General features: G+C 44.3%; 1 protein-coding gene across 1 annotated transcript in view; it reads right to left on the bottom strand.

Moving 5' to 3' along the window:
* MINDY2 (MINDY lysine 48 deubiquitinase 2) overlaps positions 1-18,740 on the bottom strand; it is an 87,708-nt gene that overhangs the window by 52,813 nt on the left and 16,155 nt on the right. The window contains exon 2 of the mRNA XM_012936101.2: positions 9,941-9,998. Within this exon, the coding sequence (XP_012791555.2) occupies positions 9,941-9,998 (58 nt within the window). The remainder of the gene's footprint in view (positions 1-9,940; positions 9,999-18,740) is intronic.

Here is an 18,740-nt window from a genome sequence, read left to right as displayed (position 1 = left end):
AATGTATAAATCTGTAACTGTAAAAAAAAAACAAAAAAAAAAAACTGGGTTTAGAAGTCTTAGCCCTCCCTAATTTCAGAGGTAATCCTGAACTCTCTTCATTTTCTTCTTTCTTTATTCTTATTTTTTCTTAGTAATTTCATTAAGTTCCACAGATAGAAATGTGTTTCAGTTTAGGCACCATCATTTACAAAAGTGTAACCATAAAAGCTTCACGTTTGTGCTGTCACTGCACCCATCACCCCAAACCCCTTCTTGCTGACCCGCCCCTCCCCTCATCAGACCAGCTCTCCACGCAGCCTCTGTGTTCACTGGCCACTGTCTATTTCCTTACAATTTTAAATTTAATTTAATTTTTAAAAAATTTATTTTTATTAAGACACCATGATTTAGGGGCTGGAGCGACAGCACAGCGGGTAGGGTGTTAGCCTTGCATGCAGCCGACCCGGGTTCGATTCCCAGCATCCCATATGGTGACTCCTGAGTGCAGAGCCAGGAGTAACCCCTGTGCACCACTGGGTGTGACCCAAAAAAAAAAAAAAGAAAGTATTATATATTAACTAAGTGTCTCGTTAACAAGAAATAGATTGCAATCAAAATCTCTATAGGTGTAAAAAATGATAAGACCTAAAAAACTAAATTAAAATGAGGTATTAATTCACTGCTGGAAAGGGGACACTGGTGTAGGAAAGGTCACACTGCTGATGCTGGAACACCAAATGGTTAAACAACTGCACAATGAACAATTCTGTAAATCACAGCCTTTCTAATAAAAATAAATATATAAAAAAGAAAAAAATTCACTACTGGAAATATATAAAACCCCGTAACAAGCTAGGAGTAAACACATGTTCCTTGTCTAGCAGCAGGCATCTGTAAGTCAGGAGTGTGTGCCATTCTCAAGGCTAAGTGCTCAGTTTTCCATCCTCAGAAGAAGCTCTCTTAACTCTTTTTATGAAACTGGTTTCAAGGTGATGAATTTCCTAAATTGTTACCTGTCCCTGAAGCTCTGCATCGTTCTTTCAAATCAGAAAGGTAATCTAGCTGGACAGAGTACTCCTGGTGACATGTTTATGTCACTAAGTTTCTGTACTGTAACCCTCCATTCTCTTCTGGCTCAAGGAGTCTCATTTGATTGATCCGAGTCTTATGGCTTTCCTTTGTATGTGTGTGAAAAAACAAAAATAAAAAGAAAAGCTCGGGCGAGGGAGGTTGAATGGCGATGATGAGGCAGGTGAAGGAAGGAACGGAGCCAAGATGGTTGGTCTCACCACAGTTTATTCCAAACTTCTTTCTCCATTCTCCTCTGATTCTCCTCCTCTTCTTCCTCCCCCATCCTACTTCATTCTCCTTCTCTGCTTCCACTCGACTCGCCCCAGCCCCCTCACACAGCTACCTTAAATCTACGTGTAAGCAGGCCTGGGCTTACATGTAGGTGTGGTTACAATCCATAGGGGGTAAAGTTCTATCCCTTAGAAGATGCTTTCACTAGGACAGAATCTCTCTCAGCGGGACATCCGCCCAAGAGCCCAAGAGCGGAATTCCATGTTTCTCCTCTCTTTGTCCGACTAACATATAAGTATTCATATTATAAATCATTTTGTAAGGACATAGCAAGAGACACATTAAGTTTATAGAATTGCTCTCCGGGGGTCACCTGGATCTCAGACTACAGCCTACAGCGCTCAGGCCAGATTAGTCTTTCCTAGCCCTAGCAGGGCCCTGGATCATGACATGACAAGCCCAAGACCAAGCTCTTAACATATAGTTAAGCATTAGGCGCTTTGGCCAGGCCCATCTCGATGCCAGGGTAGCACATAACTCACCGCTTGCCCTGGGTCCATCTCGTCCCCCGTTGGGACCCTGCTTTTGGGGGTGCTAGGAAGTAAGGCCAGCTGAGGCTTAAGTCAAGAAAGCAGATGCCCAGGAATGAATAATATTTGAAGCCAATTAAATCCCATGTTACCAAAGCATATTAATAAATGTCTTTCTTTGTCCATACAAAAAGAATATTGTTTTAAGGTAAACTATTCAAAAGACATAAGAGAGGACAAAGACAATATTAACTTACAAGTACACTTGTCCTAGCAAGGTCTGACCTTACAAATTAACAGAGTTTGATTAGAGGAAGAGCAGATAAACTGGTAGAAATGGTTACAGATAAACAAAGGAATGGGAGTGACTCGGGAGCACTTTGATGGGTGTGACTGATAAACCTAAGCTCCTAGTGGCAAGGGGAGCAGGACAAACCAATGATATCCAACAGTATGTAAGTTCGTTTTTTGTTCTTGTTGCTTTTAATATTGTCTCGATGTTTAGATTCTGTCGTTTTGAGTATATATATATATATATATATATATATATATATATATTGCTTTTTGGCTCACACCTGGCGATGCACAGGGGTTACTCCTGGTTCTGCACTCAGGAATCACTCCTGGCAGTGCTCAGGGGACCATATGGGATGCTGGGAATCAAACCCGGGTCGACTGCATGCAAGGCAAACGCCCTACCCACCGTGCTATCGCTCCAGCCCCCTTGAGTATATGTTTTGAAGTTTTCCTAGTTGAGTCTATTTTTGCTGGGAAATTTTGGACCTCCTGGATTATGGACCCTGAAATTCTCATTTATCATTTCTTTAACTACTGTTTCTTCACCTAATTTCCCTTCCTGTTCATCAGGGACTCCACTGATTCTTGTATTGTTCCTCTGGAACTCATTCCCTAGTTCTCGGATATGCTGTCCGTTTCTTTTCAGATTGCTTTTGCCTTTTGTTTTCTAGCAGTTTCCTTCTTCTCATCTTGCTGAGCTATTGTGGATGTGCTATTCAGTGTCTGCTGAGCTTCTGGTTTGCTTTTTATTTCCCACCAGTTGTTGCAAAAGCTTTACTGGTTATTTGGTCCATTTCTTCATAAGCTGCTCAGGAGCAGCGGGGAGGACTTCGGCCGTGTCTGTGACACCCGGGGGCACCCCTTGCAAACTCAAGGGCCACTGGCATTCCAGAGGCTCCCAGCTGTGTTTTTGGGCAAGTCTTTTTAAGAGCAATTCACCCAGACCAGGCTGGGGGCTGCAGCCTGAGGAGGATGATCAGATAAGCCCAATCGCTGGATCAGTTTCACCTCCACTGCACAGGTAGAGCCCTGGGCTGCTCGGAAATGGAATGAATGGAATGGCTAGCCGGAGGTCATATATGGGACCAGAGCGGCATCTGTGGCTTCTAGGACTTAACTGACTCATCCTGGGAAGGTTCCTGGAAGAGTGTGACTGCCACACTGGTTTTACAATTACAAAAAAAAAATATATATATATATATATATATATATATGTGTGTGTATATATTTAAAAATTGAATCACCATGAGAGAGTTACAAATTTGCTCATGATTGGGTTTCAGTCACACAGTGTTCCAGCACCCCTCCCTTCACGACTTTGTTTTGCATCCTCAGGTGTCATTCAGTGCCCTGGGGCCTCCCCAGCGCCAGCTCCTGGAAGAAGTGGGCCATGTATGCATGCCAAAACCACATGGTGGAGCTGACACAGAAGTTGAGAATAGAGAGAAGTGCAGGGAGAAGGGCCCAGATGCAGGTTCACAAGGCGACTGACTACAGGTTCTACCCCAGTGGAATAATTTCAATGAATCTGGGAGCTCCTAGTTGGCTGGTAGTGAGAAATCAAGCTCACAAAGATGGTGTTGCATGGTCTGGGGGAAAGAAGTATGGCTGAGGAGCTGGTTCTGCAGGTGCAGCTGGAAGGCAGGGTGGAGGCTGGTCAGAGGCAGGTCAGAGGCAGGGTGCTGGGGCATCTTCAGGTCTGTTCCACGCAAACACTGTTGAAGAAAGGGACAGGTCCACAGGACCCCTAGGCGCGCTCTCACACTCTTCATTTCTGCCATTTCTGATGACAGCAGTTTTTTCTATTTCTGCTCTTACTACTTTCCTGTGCTTTGCTGACTACCTTCTGCCACTGTTTCTTGGAGCTCACTGACATCCTCATGCTGGTGTCAGGCAAGTCATTTTCTGAGGATTGATTGCATAGGAGGTGCTGGCTGAGCCGCCTGCATTCTCACTCGAATTCGCTGTGGTCCTGCAGTGAATGTGTGACATTCGGAGAAATGCTGGCACAAGCAGCTGCATGCTTCAGGAGCTATGGTCTGGGCCCTGTTTATATAGCAGAGTTCAGGTGTGGAGGCTGCTGAGCCTAGCCAGAAGGGAAAGAAATCTGCCTACTCCATCCCCCACCCCGCTCACAGCTATCAGCCCCGAGAGCTCTACCTGGAAGGGTGTAAGCATGTCAGGCTCAGGGGCTGTGAAGCTGTCCCACTAGTCGGATGTTCTTGTACTCTTCATGAGTGAAACTGCTGCTTTTGTCCTCTCTCTGATTCAGTACGACACCCCCTAGCTTCATATTGTAGCAAACAGCAGTATGTCATGTTTTCTAATTTCGTTGAATATGTATATATACAGAAAAATTGAAAATTGGGAGATATATATATCGCAATTTCCAATTTCGTTAACCTTTCATCTGATACTGGGCACTTGTGTTTTCTTCCAATCATTTTGGCTATTATAGAAAGTGCTGTAATAAACTTAGGAGTGCAAATATCTTTGCAAATTAATATTTTAATGTTCTTAGTGCCTTGATGTCAAGAAATGCAACTGATGGGTCATATGGAAGCTCTATTAACAGAATTTTTTTTCTTTTTAATTTTTTTAAAGAAGTATCCACATTGTTCTCCACAGAAACTGACCCACATTCCTACCAATAGTGGGTAAAGGTTCCTCTTTCATCATATTCCTGCCACCAATTGTTTCCAGGTGTTTCGAAGTGAGTTATTCGCAACTGCATGAGGTGCTACCTCATGGTTACTTTTATTTTCATTTCCCAGATAATCAGAGGTGATGAACAATTTTCCTAAGTCTGTTGGCCATCTGTACATTTTCTTTGGGTAAATGTCTGAACAGACACCGCCTCTCCATATTTTGTCATGAATTAAGTATCTCAGAGTTGAGGTTTATTGCATAGCTCTATTTTATATCGCATAATTCTATTCCAGTGGACTGCTTCTATTCTAGTACCAAACAATTCAGATTGTTATAGCTTCAGTAAAGTTAAAAATTAAGAGGAAGAAAATCCTCCCATCTTTTTTTCAGTATTACTTTGGATAGTCAGCAAGTTTTATTGCTGCCTATAAATCTTAGCAGGATTAATCCAATTCCCTGTCATGGGAGGGCTGAACACAGTATAGGGATTAGGGTGCATGAACACATGTGTCCCACATGGGTTTGAGCCCTCGGTCTACATGGCCTTCACAGCCTCAAAGGTGGAGCCTGGCGTTCTCTGAGCATCATCTGGGAGCCCCCAGCACCAGCACCACAGCCACAGGCCTCAACAATGAGTTGCCAACCTGGTTGGTTGCAAGTACCAGAAGGGCCCTGAGCTCCCTGAACACAATTTGAGAGGCAAAAAATAAAAAAAAAAGAGTACGACGAGAATTTTGTTGGAGATTGCACTGGATCTGTACAGCACGTCAGGGCAAGATGATCGTTTGCCAATGCTCCTTCTTCCAATCCATAAACAACGAATGTCAAGAATTTCATTGGCGATGGTACTGAATCTGTACAGCACGTCAGGGTAGGATGGTCATCTGCCAATGCTCATTCTTCCAACCCACACACAAAAAGGACATTTCCATTTCCTGTGACTTCTATTTCTTTAACAGCTATTTACAATCTTCTCTGTATAAGTTCACCTCTTTTGTGAAGTTGATTCCGAGAGAATTCATTTTAGGGGGCATTACTGTAAGTGGGATTATAAAATATTCTCTTCTCTTCTATCTCATTGTTTGCAAGTAAAAATGCAACAAATTTCTGTGTATTGCTTGCACAGTCTGCCATACTGTTTCTAGATCACAAACAATTCTATTCTATTCTATAACAGAAGACTGGTAAGTTCTCAGGACCCAAAGGAGAATAACATCAAGTGGCATGCCTACCGTATGCCTGATCCAGGTTCTATTTCTGGCTCCACATGGTTCCTGAGCATCACTAAGTGCAACCTTGGAGGCTCCCAGTTCAGGTAAGATCCAGCATCACAGGCCCTGAGTGGCATCGCATCCTCAGGCCCGTGAACCATAAGCCAGACTGGCCAAGAATTTCCAGTGTGTCTTCAGGCCTCGTGAGCACTGAGATGCCCCACCCAAAGAAATGGTGAGATCTTGGGTTTCTTTTTTTTTTCTTTCTGCTTTAGTTTTTGGGTCATACCCAGCAGTGCTCAGGGTTGAACAACCTGGACTGGCTGTTGTACTAGTACTCCAGCCTCTTTAAGGGTTTTTTTTTTTTTTTTGCTTTTTGGGTCATACCTAGCGATACGCAGGGGTTACTCCTGGCTCATGCACTCAGGAATTACTCCTGGCGGTGCTTGGGGGACCATATGGGATGCTGGGAATCAAACCCGGGTTGGCCGCATGCAAGGCAAACGCCCTACCTGCTGTGCTATTGCTCCAGCTCCTTGTTTTGTTTTTAAACGTAGAGCATCAAGTCATCAGCATGACTGTTAGTTTGACTTTTTCTTTATTCAATCACAATTCCTTTACTTCTTTTTATTGCTTATTAAATATCAGGCTTTTTGTCTGATTTCTTTTTTTTGTGGGGTAGGCAGAGCCTGGCAAGCTACCAGTGGCATATTCGATATGCCAAAAACATATCTCACAATGGAGACGTTACTGGTGCCCACTCGAGCAAATCGATGAGCAATGGGATGACAGTGATGACAGTGGTGGGCCATACCCAGCTGTGTTTAGGGCTTACTCCTGGCTCTGTGCTCAGAGATCACTTCTGGTGGTATTCAGGGGATCCATATGTGACGGTGGGGAGCGAACCAGGGTTGACCACATATAAGGCAAGTATCTTCACCCCCTGTACTCTCTCCCCAGCCTTTTACAATTTAGCTTTATATTTATAGCTCAGAAATTCTTGTCTTAAATTTCACTGTCATCTGTAGTCTTGGGATCTCTCAATAGAAAGACCTTGGTGTTTTCTTCTTAGTGTTTCTGTCACTGCTTGCCTAAGTGGAATCTGACTCTTCCTCCACAGCCCTCTCAACTGTAACTCTTCTCTCACACTTCATCAGTGTCATCCTCTCTCATATACCTGACTTGTCATCCTCTCTCATATGAACTCTATATTTACATACCTGACTTGTCATCCTCTCTCACCTTCCTACCAAAAACTCCTCAGTTTTAAACCTTCTGCCATCAGACAGAAACACCTTGGGCAAGTTCACACTTGCAAGGCCAATACTACTGACTTTTTTTCTTTCTCTATTTACATTCGTCTTCCTGATGATCTCACTAGTCTAACTACCATTTATATAGGTTGTCTTTTCTCTCCAAACCAAGTATACAAATCTGACCACACCTGGAGATGCTCAGAGCTTACTCCTAACTCTGTGCTGGCCGTGGTCGGGAGATTATAGGTGGTGCTGGGAACTGAACCAGGTTGTACACGTGCAAAACAAGTACCTTAACCTCTGTATATCTCCCTAGTCCCCAAATGCATATCTCTACACAAGTTCTGCACCATCCAAAAAAGCACCCAGCAGCAACATACTGCTGTATAAACTGAACATACTCCTATATAAATCTGAATTTAAATTAAGTGTAATTCTCAGTTTCTCAGTCACAGTCACTATAAATTTTAAGTGCTCATGAGCCACAAGTGGCCAGTGACTACATCATACACAGCACAGACATGCACCTCTTCTCTCACCACAGAAACCCCTACTATACAAGAAGCCAGAGCAATAGTACAGCAGGTAGGGCACTTGCCTTGCACGTGGCTGACCCATGCTCGATCCCTGGCACCAGATAAGGTGCCCCAACCACCACCAAGAATGATCCCTGACTGCAGAGCCAGGAGTTACGCTGAGTACTACTGGGTGTGGCCCAAAAACCAAAAAATAAAAATAAAAAGAAATAAAATTCTCCTGAATAATGCTGACACAAGCCTCTCTGCTGAACTCTATATTTACATACCTGACTGCCTTCCTGATAGTTTCACTGAGAGGTTAATAAAGATCTCAAAACCAGGGTACTCAGATTCTTCCTTAAACTTGTTTCTCTCAGTTTGTCCTGTATCAACTGATGTTAACTTCTCCCTTTCCAGTCATTTAAACCTAAACCTGCCCAAGGAACCCAGACACCCTTCTAATTCATACTCCACTTTCTGGCCAACAGATGCTGTCAACTGGAGGGCTGACCGGGGCCACGGTGCAAGTCCTGAAAGCAATGAAACGTGGGTTTGATCATATAAGATGATCATTTCATCATTTTAAAATGTGATTTTAAAATCTGATAATTTAAAATGTGAAATTAAATGTAAAATGTGGACATTTTACAATCTCCTCTTTCCCTAGTTCTAATACCTTGTTCGAACTCCCCACCCTTGTCTGCTGGTAGAAATGACTGGGCTTCCTATTCTATACTAACCTCTGCCTCTAAGCTCTATTTTTAACAGAATAGACAGATAATTCTTGCTGGCTTCAAAATCAGATCATGTTAACAGCTTATTTAAAATCCTCCCATCCCACTCACAGCAAAAGGCAATGCTGCTATCATAGATAATTGCATCGACAAGTTCTCATGTGATCTGATCCATTACTTCTAGGACTTTATCACCTACCACCTCCACTTTGATATCAGGCTTTCACTTGGGTCTCCAGTCTTCCCCATGAAAATACAATCTAGAAATCATGAAGTCTAAGAATCAGATTGTGGGTCTAGAGATAGCACAAAGGCTAATGCACAGGCTGCATAAAAATAAAACAATACAACAATTTAGAAGTCATTATGTTGAAGAACCAGATTCTAGAGCTGGGGACAGCCAAAAGGGCCAGTGCCCACGCTTAGCATGCCAGAGGCCGAGATTTGGTCCCAGAGGCCTGGATTTGTTCCCTGCAATGAGCTGAGGTAGCCCCGGAGCACTGCTAGTTGGTGCAAAAGAAAAACAAACTCAGAATCAGATTATAAATGATTCCAAAAGAGGAGTAAATAAAAATATTTTGAGATACCCAGATATTATAATATTCTCTTAACTATGAGGTTCCCTAGTCAGTGAACAGGATTAAATTATATTGATTACATAAATAAAAGGATCTTATAAAATCTGTAATCTCAGTTACTTTATCACGCGGTCTCTCTCTCTCTCTCTCTCTCTCTCTCTCTCTCTCTCTCTCTCTCACACACACACACACACACACACACACTAAATGAACAGTGCAGATAAACCATTTTTTTGGGGGGGCACACACCCAGATTGTTCAGGGTTAATTCTTGGCTCTGCAATGAAGGGTCACTCCTGGTGGGGCTCAGGGAACTATACGGGGTGCTAGGGATCAACCCAGGTGGACTATACGCAAGAAAAGCACTTCCCCCACAGTGCTACCACTCTTCCACCTCACGCCTTTGATACATTACAACAGTTTCTCTGCCATTCCCATTCTTCAGTTGACTGACATTCATAAACATCATGTTGTTTTCCAGACATGACCAAATCTTACTTATTTTAATGCCTGTTAGTGCTGGTCAGAAAGAAGCCTTAACAAATTTTAAATTAAGAAATTCAAAACTATCAATTTAAAACAGATTAGTAGTTGGGGCTGGAGTGATAGCACAACGGGTAGGGCGTTTGCCTTGCATGAGGCCGACCCGGGTTCAAATCCCAGCATCCCATATGGTCCCCTGAGCACCGCCAGGAGTAATTCCTGAGTGCATGAGCCAGGAGTGACCCCTGTGCATTGCTGGGTGTGACCCAAAAAGCTAAATAAATAAATAAATAAATAAAACAGATTAGTAGCACTTCAGAAAGGTGAAACAGTACAATATGTTAACTCTGAAGGCTTTCATTCTGAAAGAGATCTAAGAAACACACTGTTCAGTACTAACCTAAATATTCCATCAGTTGTTCGGCAGTTATGATTTCCATCATCGGTGGAAGTTTCACCTGAAAAACAAAATATTTTTTCTTTGAAATCGAATGTTTTAAGTGACTGAAGTGCTTCTTCAGTTAGAAGAAGCACATATGCACAAATACAAAGACATTTACACAATGAATTTCCTTACAACTAGCCTCCTTCCTTCCTTGTCACCCCATCACTGTTCCGTCAGTGGGGACTGTGGCGCAAAGGGGCAGCAGGTGGGCTGCCTGGGCTCTGCGGGCGAGGCGTGGGCACCGCCAGCAAAGCCAGCCCAAGCCCGAAGGCATCCCTGCAGGGCTTATCGCAGCCCCGAGGAGAGTGTCTAAGCTGCTGGGAGACCGAATCCATACCGAAAAAGGTGATTTTGAAGTCAAATACACTCCGATGGCTGCAGCAGACTCAACAGGACCCCGCTAACGGCGTCCTGAGTCACCATGCAGAGTTTCCAGGAGACAGTTTCTCTCTAGACAGCCGAGTTTCTAATTTACTTTGGTCTAACTTGGCAATTTTAATTTTTAATTAATATTTTTCTTTTCCTTTCCTTTTTTTTTTTTTTTTAAGATTTTTGGGCGATAACTGGCAGAGCTCTGGGGGCTCCCCTCGTGGTGCTCAGGGGACATGCAGTGCAGGAGTTACCTTCCTGGGTCCAAGCCAGTTTTTACAGCTTACTCTGGGAGTAGGCAGAGCTGGGCCACACCCCAGTGCCTGGCAGCTACTGAGTCTGTGCACCAGGACAGCAGGACTCAGACCTGGTGTCCTGTAAGCAAAGCATCCCCTCAGCTTCCTGAGTGCTCTCTGACCTCCCTGAATGAGGAAGGGAAACACAGTATTAAAGGGTGTGTCGCATGGCCAAGGGCCCCTAGTCATGTAATCTGCAAGGCTCACAAACAGGCGGACTCTCACCACCGCAGCCTGCCGGCCTCACGCTGAGTGTGGGGGCGGGGCTACTCATGCGTCATGCCAGCGGCTGGGCTCACAAGCACTGTTCAGCTGCACCGCAGTCACGCGTTTGCGAGCTGCACAAACAAAAGGCATGCCCCCCTGGCGAGCATACGTAAAAGGGTGTGGCCCTACTGAGCACCACACCGAGAGAGGAGTGAGCTGCGCGGCCAGCACCTGGGGCACGAAAGCAGAACAGCGTGGGGGTGCCCCATGAGCGCCACAGCCCCGAGTGCCAGCACCACACCTAGGCATGTGTGCGACTTCAGAAAGCAACCACAGCAACAACATCAGTGGGGGCAGCGCTCGGTGATGGAAGGGTCAAGAGAAGAAAAGGGATACTGCCTGCAAAGCAGAATTATGGCTGCGAGTGGCCCCTGGGCAAGGCGTTAGAATTTAAGGGGGCACAAACGAGGTTCTGGGGGGCTGGAGCGACAGTGCACTGGGTAGGGGATTTGTCTTGCACATGGCCAACCTGGGTCTGATACCTGGCATCCCATTTGGTCCCCTGAGCACTGCCAGAAGGTAATTGCTGAGTGCAGAGCCAGGAGTCACCCCTGAGCATCACAGGGTGTGACCCCCCCCACACACACACAAAGAAGGCTCTGGGATGCCGGCAGTGTTCTGTATTTCTTAACTTCCTGATCAGTTCCATTATGATTTCTGTATAATGATATGTTAAAACTGGACATCTCTGTGGATTTTTCAACTTGTGTTATACTTCACAATAAAAGAGAATTAAAAATAGATACATTTATTATGGACATATTTGTTTTAAAATTAAGTTTCAATTAAAGCACAACAACAAATGTCTAAATTAAATTTTAAAAAGTTATCAGATGGTTTAACATTATCATAGTCAATAACTATAAATACTTTGACTCATCCAGAAGCAGTCTATGATATACTTATTAAGGAAAAACAGAACAAAACTGTAGGATGGGAACTTGAAGTAATCAATTATACCAATAATAGAATAGCAATATACTAAAATTCCTTTGGGAATTCTTTTCTATACAAGGAAGTAACTTTTTTTGGGGGTGGGCACACCCATCGGTGCTCAGAGCTCACTCCTGGTCCTGGGGTCAAGGGCAACTCCTAGAGGTGGGGGGATCCTGTACAAACCCAGGGACCAAAGCAGTCCGTCCTCACGCAAGGTAATCTTAATTCCTGTGCTAACTCACTAGGCCCTGGAAATAATTTAAATAATCTATTTCTGCAACTATCAATTTCTCCAAGGGCTGAAAAAGATGCTCTGAGTATCCTTACTGCCCAATGTCATAATATCATGCTGTACATTTTTGTCTGCTTATTTTTAAACTCAAGAAACAATATGGGATCTAAAAAGGGTCTCTGAAGCTGGGAGCAGGCTCAGACAGCTGATGCCTGGTGTGAGAGAGGGCGGCAATGCCAGGACTCACCGCAGGCCACATGGTAGCAGCAGTCCCTGAGCACCACAAGGTGTGTGCCCTAAAGCAAAAATAAACAATAAGAATCATTTCTGTGAAACTGAACTGTTTGAGGGCACACATGACAACTCATGCGATCTAGTTATTCAATGGATTTATCACTCAGGAAAAACCATGAGCTACCATGAAAGAACTTGATTTTAAGTTATTTTATTTTTATTTTCTGTGACTTTTTAAAAAAAGTAACATTTGGAGCACTTTTTAAAATTAAGCAAAAACTACTGAGAGTTCCAATACACAGAATTTTTCAAAGTAAAAACTCCCTGGCAAATTATGGTCTCCTGCTTGGTTTTCTACATAAAACTTTATTGGAATATGTCATCCTCTTCTGTTTATATATAGTCTCTAGCTACTTTTGCACTATTATAGCAGAGTTGAATCTTCGCAATAGAGACTGCAAAGACATGGGCCACAAAGCCTAAAATACTATGTTCCTTTACAAAAAGTTTGCCTTAAACAAAATAAAGGAGAGGGGGGCAAAGTAATAGTACAGCGTGTTTTGCCTTACCTTGCATGTCAGCAACCCAGGTTGGATCCCCAAGCCCTGCCAGGAGTGATTCCTGAGCACAGAACCAGTAGTAAGTCCTGAGCACCGCTAAGTGTTAGCCCCCACCCCCCAAAATAAGATTAAAAGAGAGGTTTGCCAATTCCTGGTACAGATCATAACTAAATTACTATTCTATCAGGGTGCTTCAAAACTTTTAAATGTCTGGTATTTAAATCGTAGTTTATATTCACTGTGAAATTTTATATTCTTAACAGTTTCAGACAATCTGAAAGTCCCTTTTATCCCTAAAAAGTGTTTCTTAAATAAAATACAACCTACACATTTTTTTTTTTAAGGTGCGTGCCCATTATTGGAATGGCTTCCCTGAATTGTCCTTCTTTTTTTTTTTTTTTTAATTTATTTATTTTTAATTAGAGAATCACCGTGAGGGTACAGTTACAGATTTATACACTTTTGTGCTTATACTTCCCTCATACAAAGTTTGGAACCCATCCCTTCACCAGTGCCCATTCTCCACCACCCGTAAACCCAGTGTCCCTCCCACCCTCCCCAATCCCATCTCCCCCCCACCCCACCCTGCCACTGTGGCAAGGCATTCCCTTCTGTTTTCTCTCTCTAATTAGCTGTTGTCAACCTACACATTTTTTTAGTCCATACAGATTCACTGCAGAAATATAGTCATCAGAAAATCCCCAAAACAAAAAAATTCCAAAAACAAATATAAAATAATTTTATGATGGGGCCAGACCAATAGTACAGCAGGTAGGATGTTTGCCTAGCAATCAACACAGGCTCAATTCCTGGCATCACTTATGGTCCCCTAGGCACTGCCAGGAGTAATTCCTGATCTCAGGGCCAGGAGTAAGACCTGGCTAACTGGATGTGGCCCCAAAACCAAAAAAACAACAAAAAATCTGTCTCCCTGAAAACTTGCTTCTCTTTTTGCTTTCCTCCATCACCATCTTCTCCTAAACACACGCCACAGGTTTTGTAAACGTAAGACCTTTACTCCTTCGGTCTTTAGAGTTTATTGTTTAAAAAGAGGTTATGGAATCGCTAGAATTAAAAATCTGGCAGACTATCTCAATCTTGAAATTCTAAATTTTACAATAAGGGGGGAAAATGAAGTATGACCTAAGTTGTCAGATGGTCTTCTTGCAATAAAAATCTGCCATATTGTGGGTAAGAATACTCTAGTATATACTAGAGTACTTGAAAGGTACTTTCCAAGTTTAAATATTCTTCATAAAATCTGCACAAACCTCTCAGTACATATTAACACATAATTCCAAATAATAGAGGCCAAATGAAAATGAAACTTTAATTAGAATATTTATTTTTTTTGTGTGTGTTTTAGCAACTCTTTATTTTCTTTCTGAAACTAATCAGTCTACATAAAGTATTAGTAAGACAACAGAAACAATAGTGTCCTAAGCCCTTGAACTCTGTATTTAAGAATTGCTATCTATGATCTCATATCCACCCCTACTTATATGATCCTTAGTTAAACACTGCACTTTTCTTTTTTTTTTTTTTTAAATTTATTTATTTTTAATTAGAGAATCACCGTGAGGGTACAGTTACAGATTTATACACTTTTGTGCTTATACTTCCCTCATACAAAGTTTGGGAACCCATCCCTTCACCAGTGCCCATTCTCCACCACCCGTAAACCCAGTGTCCCTCCCACCCTCCCCAATCCCATCTCCCCCCCACCCCACCCTGCCACTGTGGCAAGGCATTCCCTTCTGTTTTCTCTCTCTAATTAGCTGTTGTGGTTTGCAATAAAGGTGTTGAGTGGCCGCTGTGCTCAGTCTCTAGCCCTCATTCAGCCCGCAACTCCCTTCCCCCACATGGCCTTCGACTACAATGTAGTTGGTGATCGCTTCTCTGAGTTGACCTTTCCCCGGAACGTGAGGCCAGCCTCGAAGCCATGGAGTCAACCTCCTGGTACTTATTTCTACAGTTGATTAGAATATTTATTGAATCAGTGAGACTTCCTGAGCAAATTACTAAGTATAGCAAGGATATTTAAATTTAAAAAAAATAGCTACTCCAACTCCAAACATCCAATGACAAACTGAAACCTCATTAGTTCAGCACAATTAATTAACCTGCAATTCCTAGCCATGTGAATAGTGACGTGCATTTGGAGAGACACTGAGGTGACAACAAAACTAGAAATAACCAACCCTTCTGGTTAAAGAGTTAATACGATCTTAACCAGGAATGTAAAACATCCCAAAGTGATAAGCCGAGATTCTGAGTTTTGATATTCCAATGGCGGAGGAGAGCAGGCAGGGCTGGTGAGCTCTGCAAGACGAAGAGAGGCCGGCAGGCGCAGGGGGCTGGGGCAGAGGCTCTCACAGGATCCTGATGGCCACTGAGCACTCACAGAGTGACCCCTCAACACAGTCGGGAGCAGCCCCCAGGAACTCCTGGGTATTTTGGCAAAAACACCAAAACAATTCATAAATAAAATGACCAAAAAGCTTTTTAAAATGTTTAATTAGAACATCCATTCCTACTCCAATAAGTTTGGGGGCCAGGGAGCAAGGCTGGAAAGCGTATGTCACACACAGGAGGCCAGGCTTGATCCCCAGTACCACACGGACTCCTGAGCACCAATGGAGAGACAGACCCCTGAGCACCAACAGGAGGAGCCGGTGTGGGCCAAGCCCCTTGACTCCCCTACTTCCTACAGACAGACAGACAGACAGACAGACAGACAGACAGACACACACACACACACACACACACACACACACACACTCACTCACTCACCTGTAAAAGAGAAAGAACTACAGTTTGTGTTCTACCACCCTTTTAAAGTGGAAGTGGCTTGAAAAGATAAATAACTAGTTGCAATTTCTGCTCTTTAGAAAAGCTGGGGGCAGGGGGATTTAAATATATTAAGCTTCTGCTGATTGCTATTCTGTGGGCATGCAGCCTTAATCCACAGCACACTTCTGAAGGAATAGACGCCGGCATCAGGAAGTCCATCGTGGGCATGGCAGTCACAGGCTGAGCACAGCCAGCTGGCCCAGGCTAGACCCTTAGCACCTCCAGGAGCGACCCCCAAGCACCAGAGGTTTGCACCTGACCCCCCCCAAAAAAAAAACCCAGAAAAACAGAATTCAGTAAGTATAAGACTAACCTGTCCAAAAGAACAAAGCTGTGATGTGAATTGAGACCTGACTCTTGCGCTAATTAATCTTTTCATTACACCAGTATTAACAGACCTTTCGAACAAGAAAAACACATTTGGGGGAGGGGCATCCCAGCAGTGTTCGAGGGCCCACCGGTCACTCCTGGTGAAGTGGCAACCAGGCTACAGGAGTCACCGCTCAGGCCCAAGGGTGCTGCGGCTCTGCCCCTGCAGTGCGTGCAGCCACCTAGCGACAGTCAAGGCACTGGGGTCTGACTGGGGAGGTCTGGGGAGCAACTCAGTGCCCAGGATAAAATCCAAAGTCCTGAGACCCCTAAAATGCAAAGCCTGTAGCCCTCACTCTGAGCTCCTGAAAAAAAAAAAAAAAAGCATTCTTCCCACCAACTCTTACACAGCATAGCATCTGAGACAGATTTTAAACAAAGGGCAGGCAAGGCTTTGTAATCAATGAAATATGAAGGCTGACGGGGAAAGACCGGTCAGACTTGACTGGAGTTCAGGAGACTGAAAACAAGTGTCCAGCGATCCATAAGAATGAAGCCACTCAGCCAGGGAAGGGACATTCATGGGAGAAAGTGATGACTGCCTCAGCATGCGAAGTTTAGCTGGACACTCAAACAGAAAACTGAGCTGGAACTCGAGGAATAGCCATCTTCAACTGGTGCAGGGATCATTTAATTCTTGTGCTCCACTTTTTGTGTTACTTGTGAAAACAGGACTGTGCTGGGTAAAACTGTAACGAAAAGTGTTGTTTGGCTGATTCCCACATGCAGAGTGTGGGAAAGCAACAGAGACAGACACAGCACTTCCTAAGCACAGCCCCAGATCAGGAGAGACTTAGTGGCAAGCAGGTGCTAGCCCGGATACTGAACCCACAAGGAAGGCAAGTCAGGAGGCGGAGAGGGAAAGGAGGGTCCCCTCCACACCCCACAGCAGCTAAGCTGCAGGGGTAAACAGACAGAGAAGGAGAGGGGAGGCATGAGGAGAGGGAAGGGAGGACGGAGGGAAGGAAAAGTGAAGGGAAGGAAGGATGGGAGACAGGAAAAGGAGGATGAAGGGAAGGGAGGCCTGAGGGGTGGGAGGCACAGGGAAAGGAGGATGGAGGGATGGGAGATAGAAGGGAAGGAAGGTAGAGGGAAGGGAGAGAGGAAAAAGAAGGGAGGTAGGAGGGAGAATGGAGGGATAGGAGGCTGGCAGCTGATTCTAAGCTCCAAGGTGTCTCGGGCCCCACTGAGTGTCCCCTGGTGAGGATGCAACAGTCCTGTGGTGCAGACCCTCCTTCCATTGGCCCTCCTGTACCTGCTGCTCAGAACGATGCATCATATATTCCCCCATGTTCTGGAACCTGGAGCTGCTGGCCCCTCTGACACCCAGCCTGTGTCTTCTGGGGGAGCCTGGGCAGAGGAGGGTGCAGTGCTCCTGGCCTGCTATTGGGTTTTAGTCAACTCTCCCCCACCCTTCCCCGATGTCCCACTGTCCCCATGTTCATGTCTTCTCGCTCCCACCTTCCCCCACTTAGGTGAGCTCAGTTCCAATGACCACCTCTTCCAGTTCCATCGCCCATGGCCATCTCAGGCTCCCGGAGTCTTTATGCCGCACACAGGAGATGGTGCTGCAGGTAGCCCTTTCCTTCTCACCACTCAGCAGGGTACCCCTGCATGCCCTGCTCCCCCAGTTCCATCCACAAAGCAGCGAAAGGCATGGTTTCATCTTTACTACCAGCTGTGTGTACGTACACCACACTGTGTGGGTTGGTTCTGTACCCTGGCTATGGCACACACGACGCAATGAGCAGAGCCATGCACTAGCCTTCCTAGCGAATGCTTCTGTGTTCTTGGGGGCAGATGCTGAGGTGGTATCACCAGGACACACAGGAACTCTAGTCTTCCTTTCCCAAGACATCTTCACATCACTGCTTTCCATAGAGGCTGACCTAGTCAACATTCCCAAGAGGTTCTTCCCCACCACATCCTCACCAAACATTGGTTCTATCCAGTTGTTTTTTTTTTTTTTGATATGTGCCATTCTCAGTGACATGAGATAATATCTCATTGTTGTTTTGATTTGCATTTTCCTAAGAGTAAAAGACAATGAGCACTTTTTCATATGCCTACTAGAAGGGTCTGTTCTCCTCTCCTCTTTTGGTTTTTCCACTGTTGGTGCCTTCGAGCTTTAGAGTTTTCTTTTCCTTCAATTTCTGCACCACATCTGATAGGTGTCCTCTCCCGCCTCAGTCTCCCAGGGACCATGCGGTGCAAGAGGCTAAACCCAGCACACCTGCACCCACACCCTGCGCCCCAGCCTCCTGGCCCTTAGATTTCTTACATGGACAATATGATTAGGAATCTGCACTTAACAATGCTAAGATCACACTTTTTAGCAAACTTAACTTTCTTCTTGCCATCCATATTTCAAACAAGGAAACCATTATAAGGAACAACCTTCCATTAAGGACAGTCAACTTGAAACACTTTCACCATCTGAAACTAATTCTGTGGTCTATGTTAACTGCAGCAAGAACTACAGATACATTCACACACACTATACTTTTCAAGTATGTCCTATTTTACATGAATTCCAAAGGCTTTTAAAACAATAAACACATAAAGAATGTGCTGCTGGGGCTGTGGTAAAAAAAGAATCTTTGATCAGTGCCGGTGGGTGGGCACCTGTTTGTCTCAAA

The sequence above is a fragment of the Sorex araneus genome, chromosome 10 (assembly GCF_027595985.1).
Source record: "Sorex araneus isolate mSorAra2 chromosome 10, mSorAra2.pri, whole genome shotgun sequence".
Classification (NCBI taxonomy): Eukaryota; Metazoa; Chordata; class Mammalia; order Eulipotyphla; family Soricidae; genus Sorex; species Sorex araneus.
Note: the sequence above shows the minus strand (reverse complement) of the source record. Positions and strands in the feature narration are given on the sequence as shown.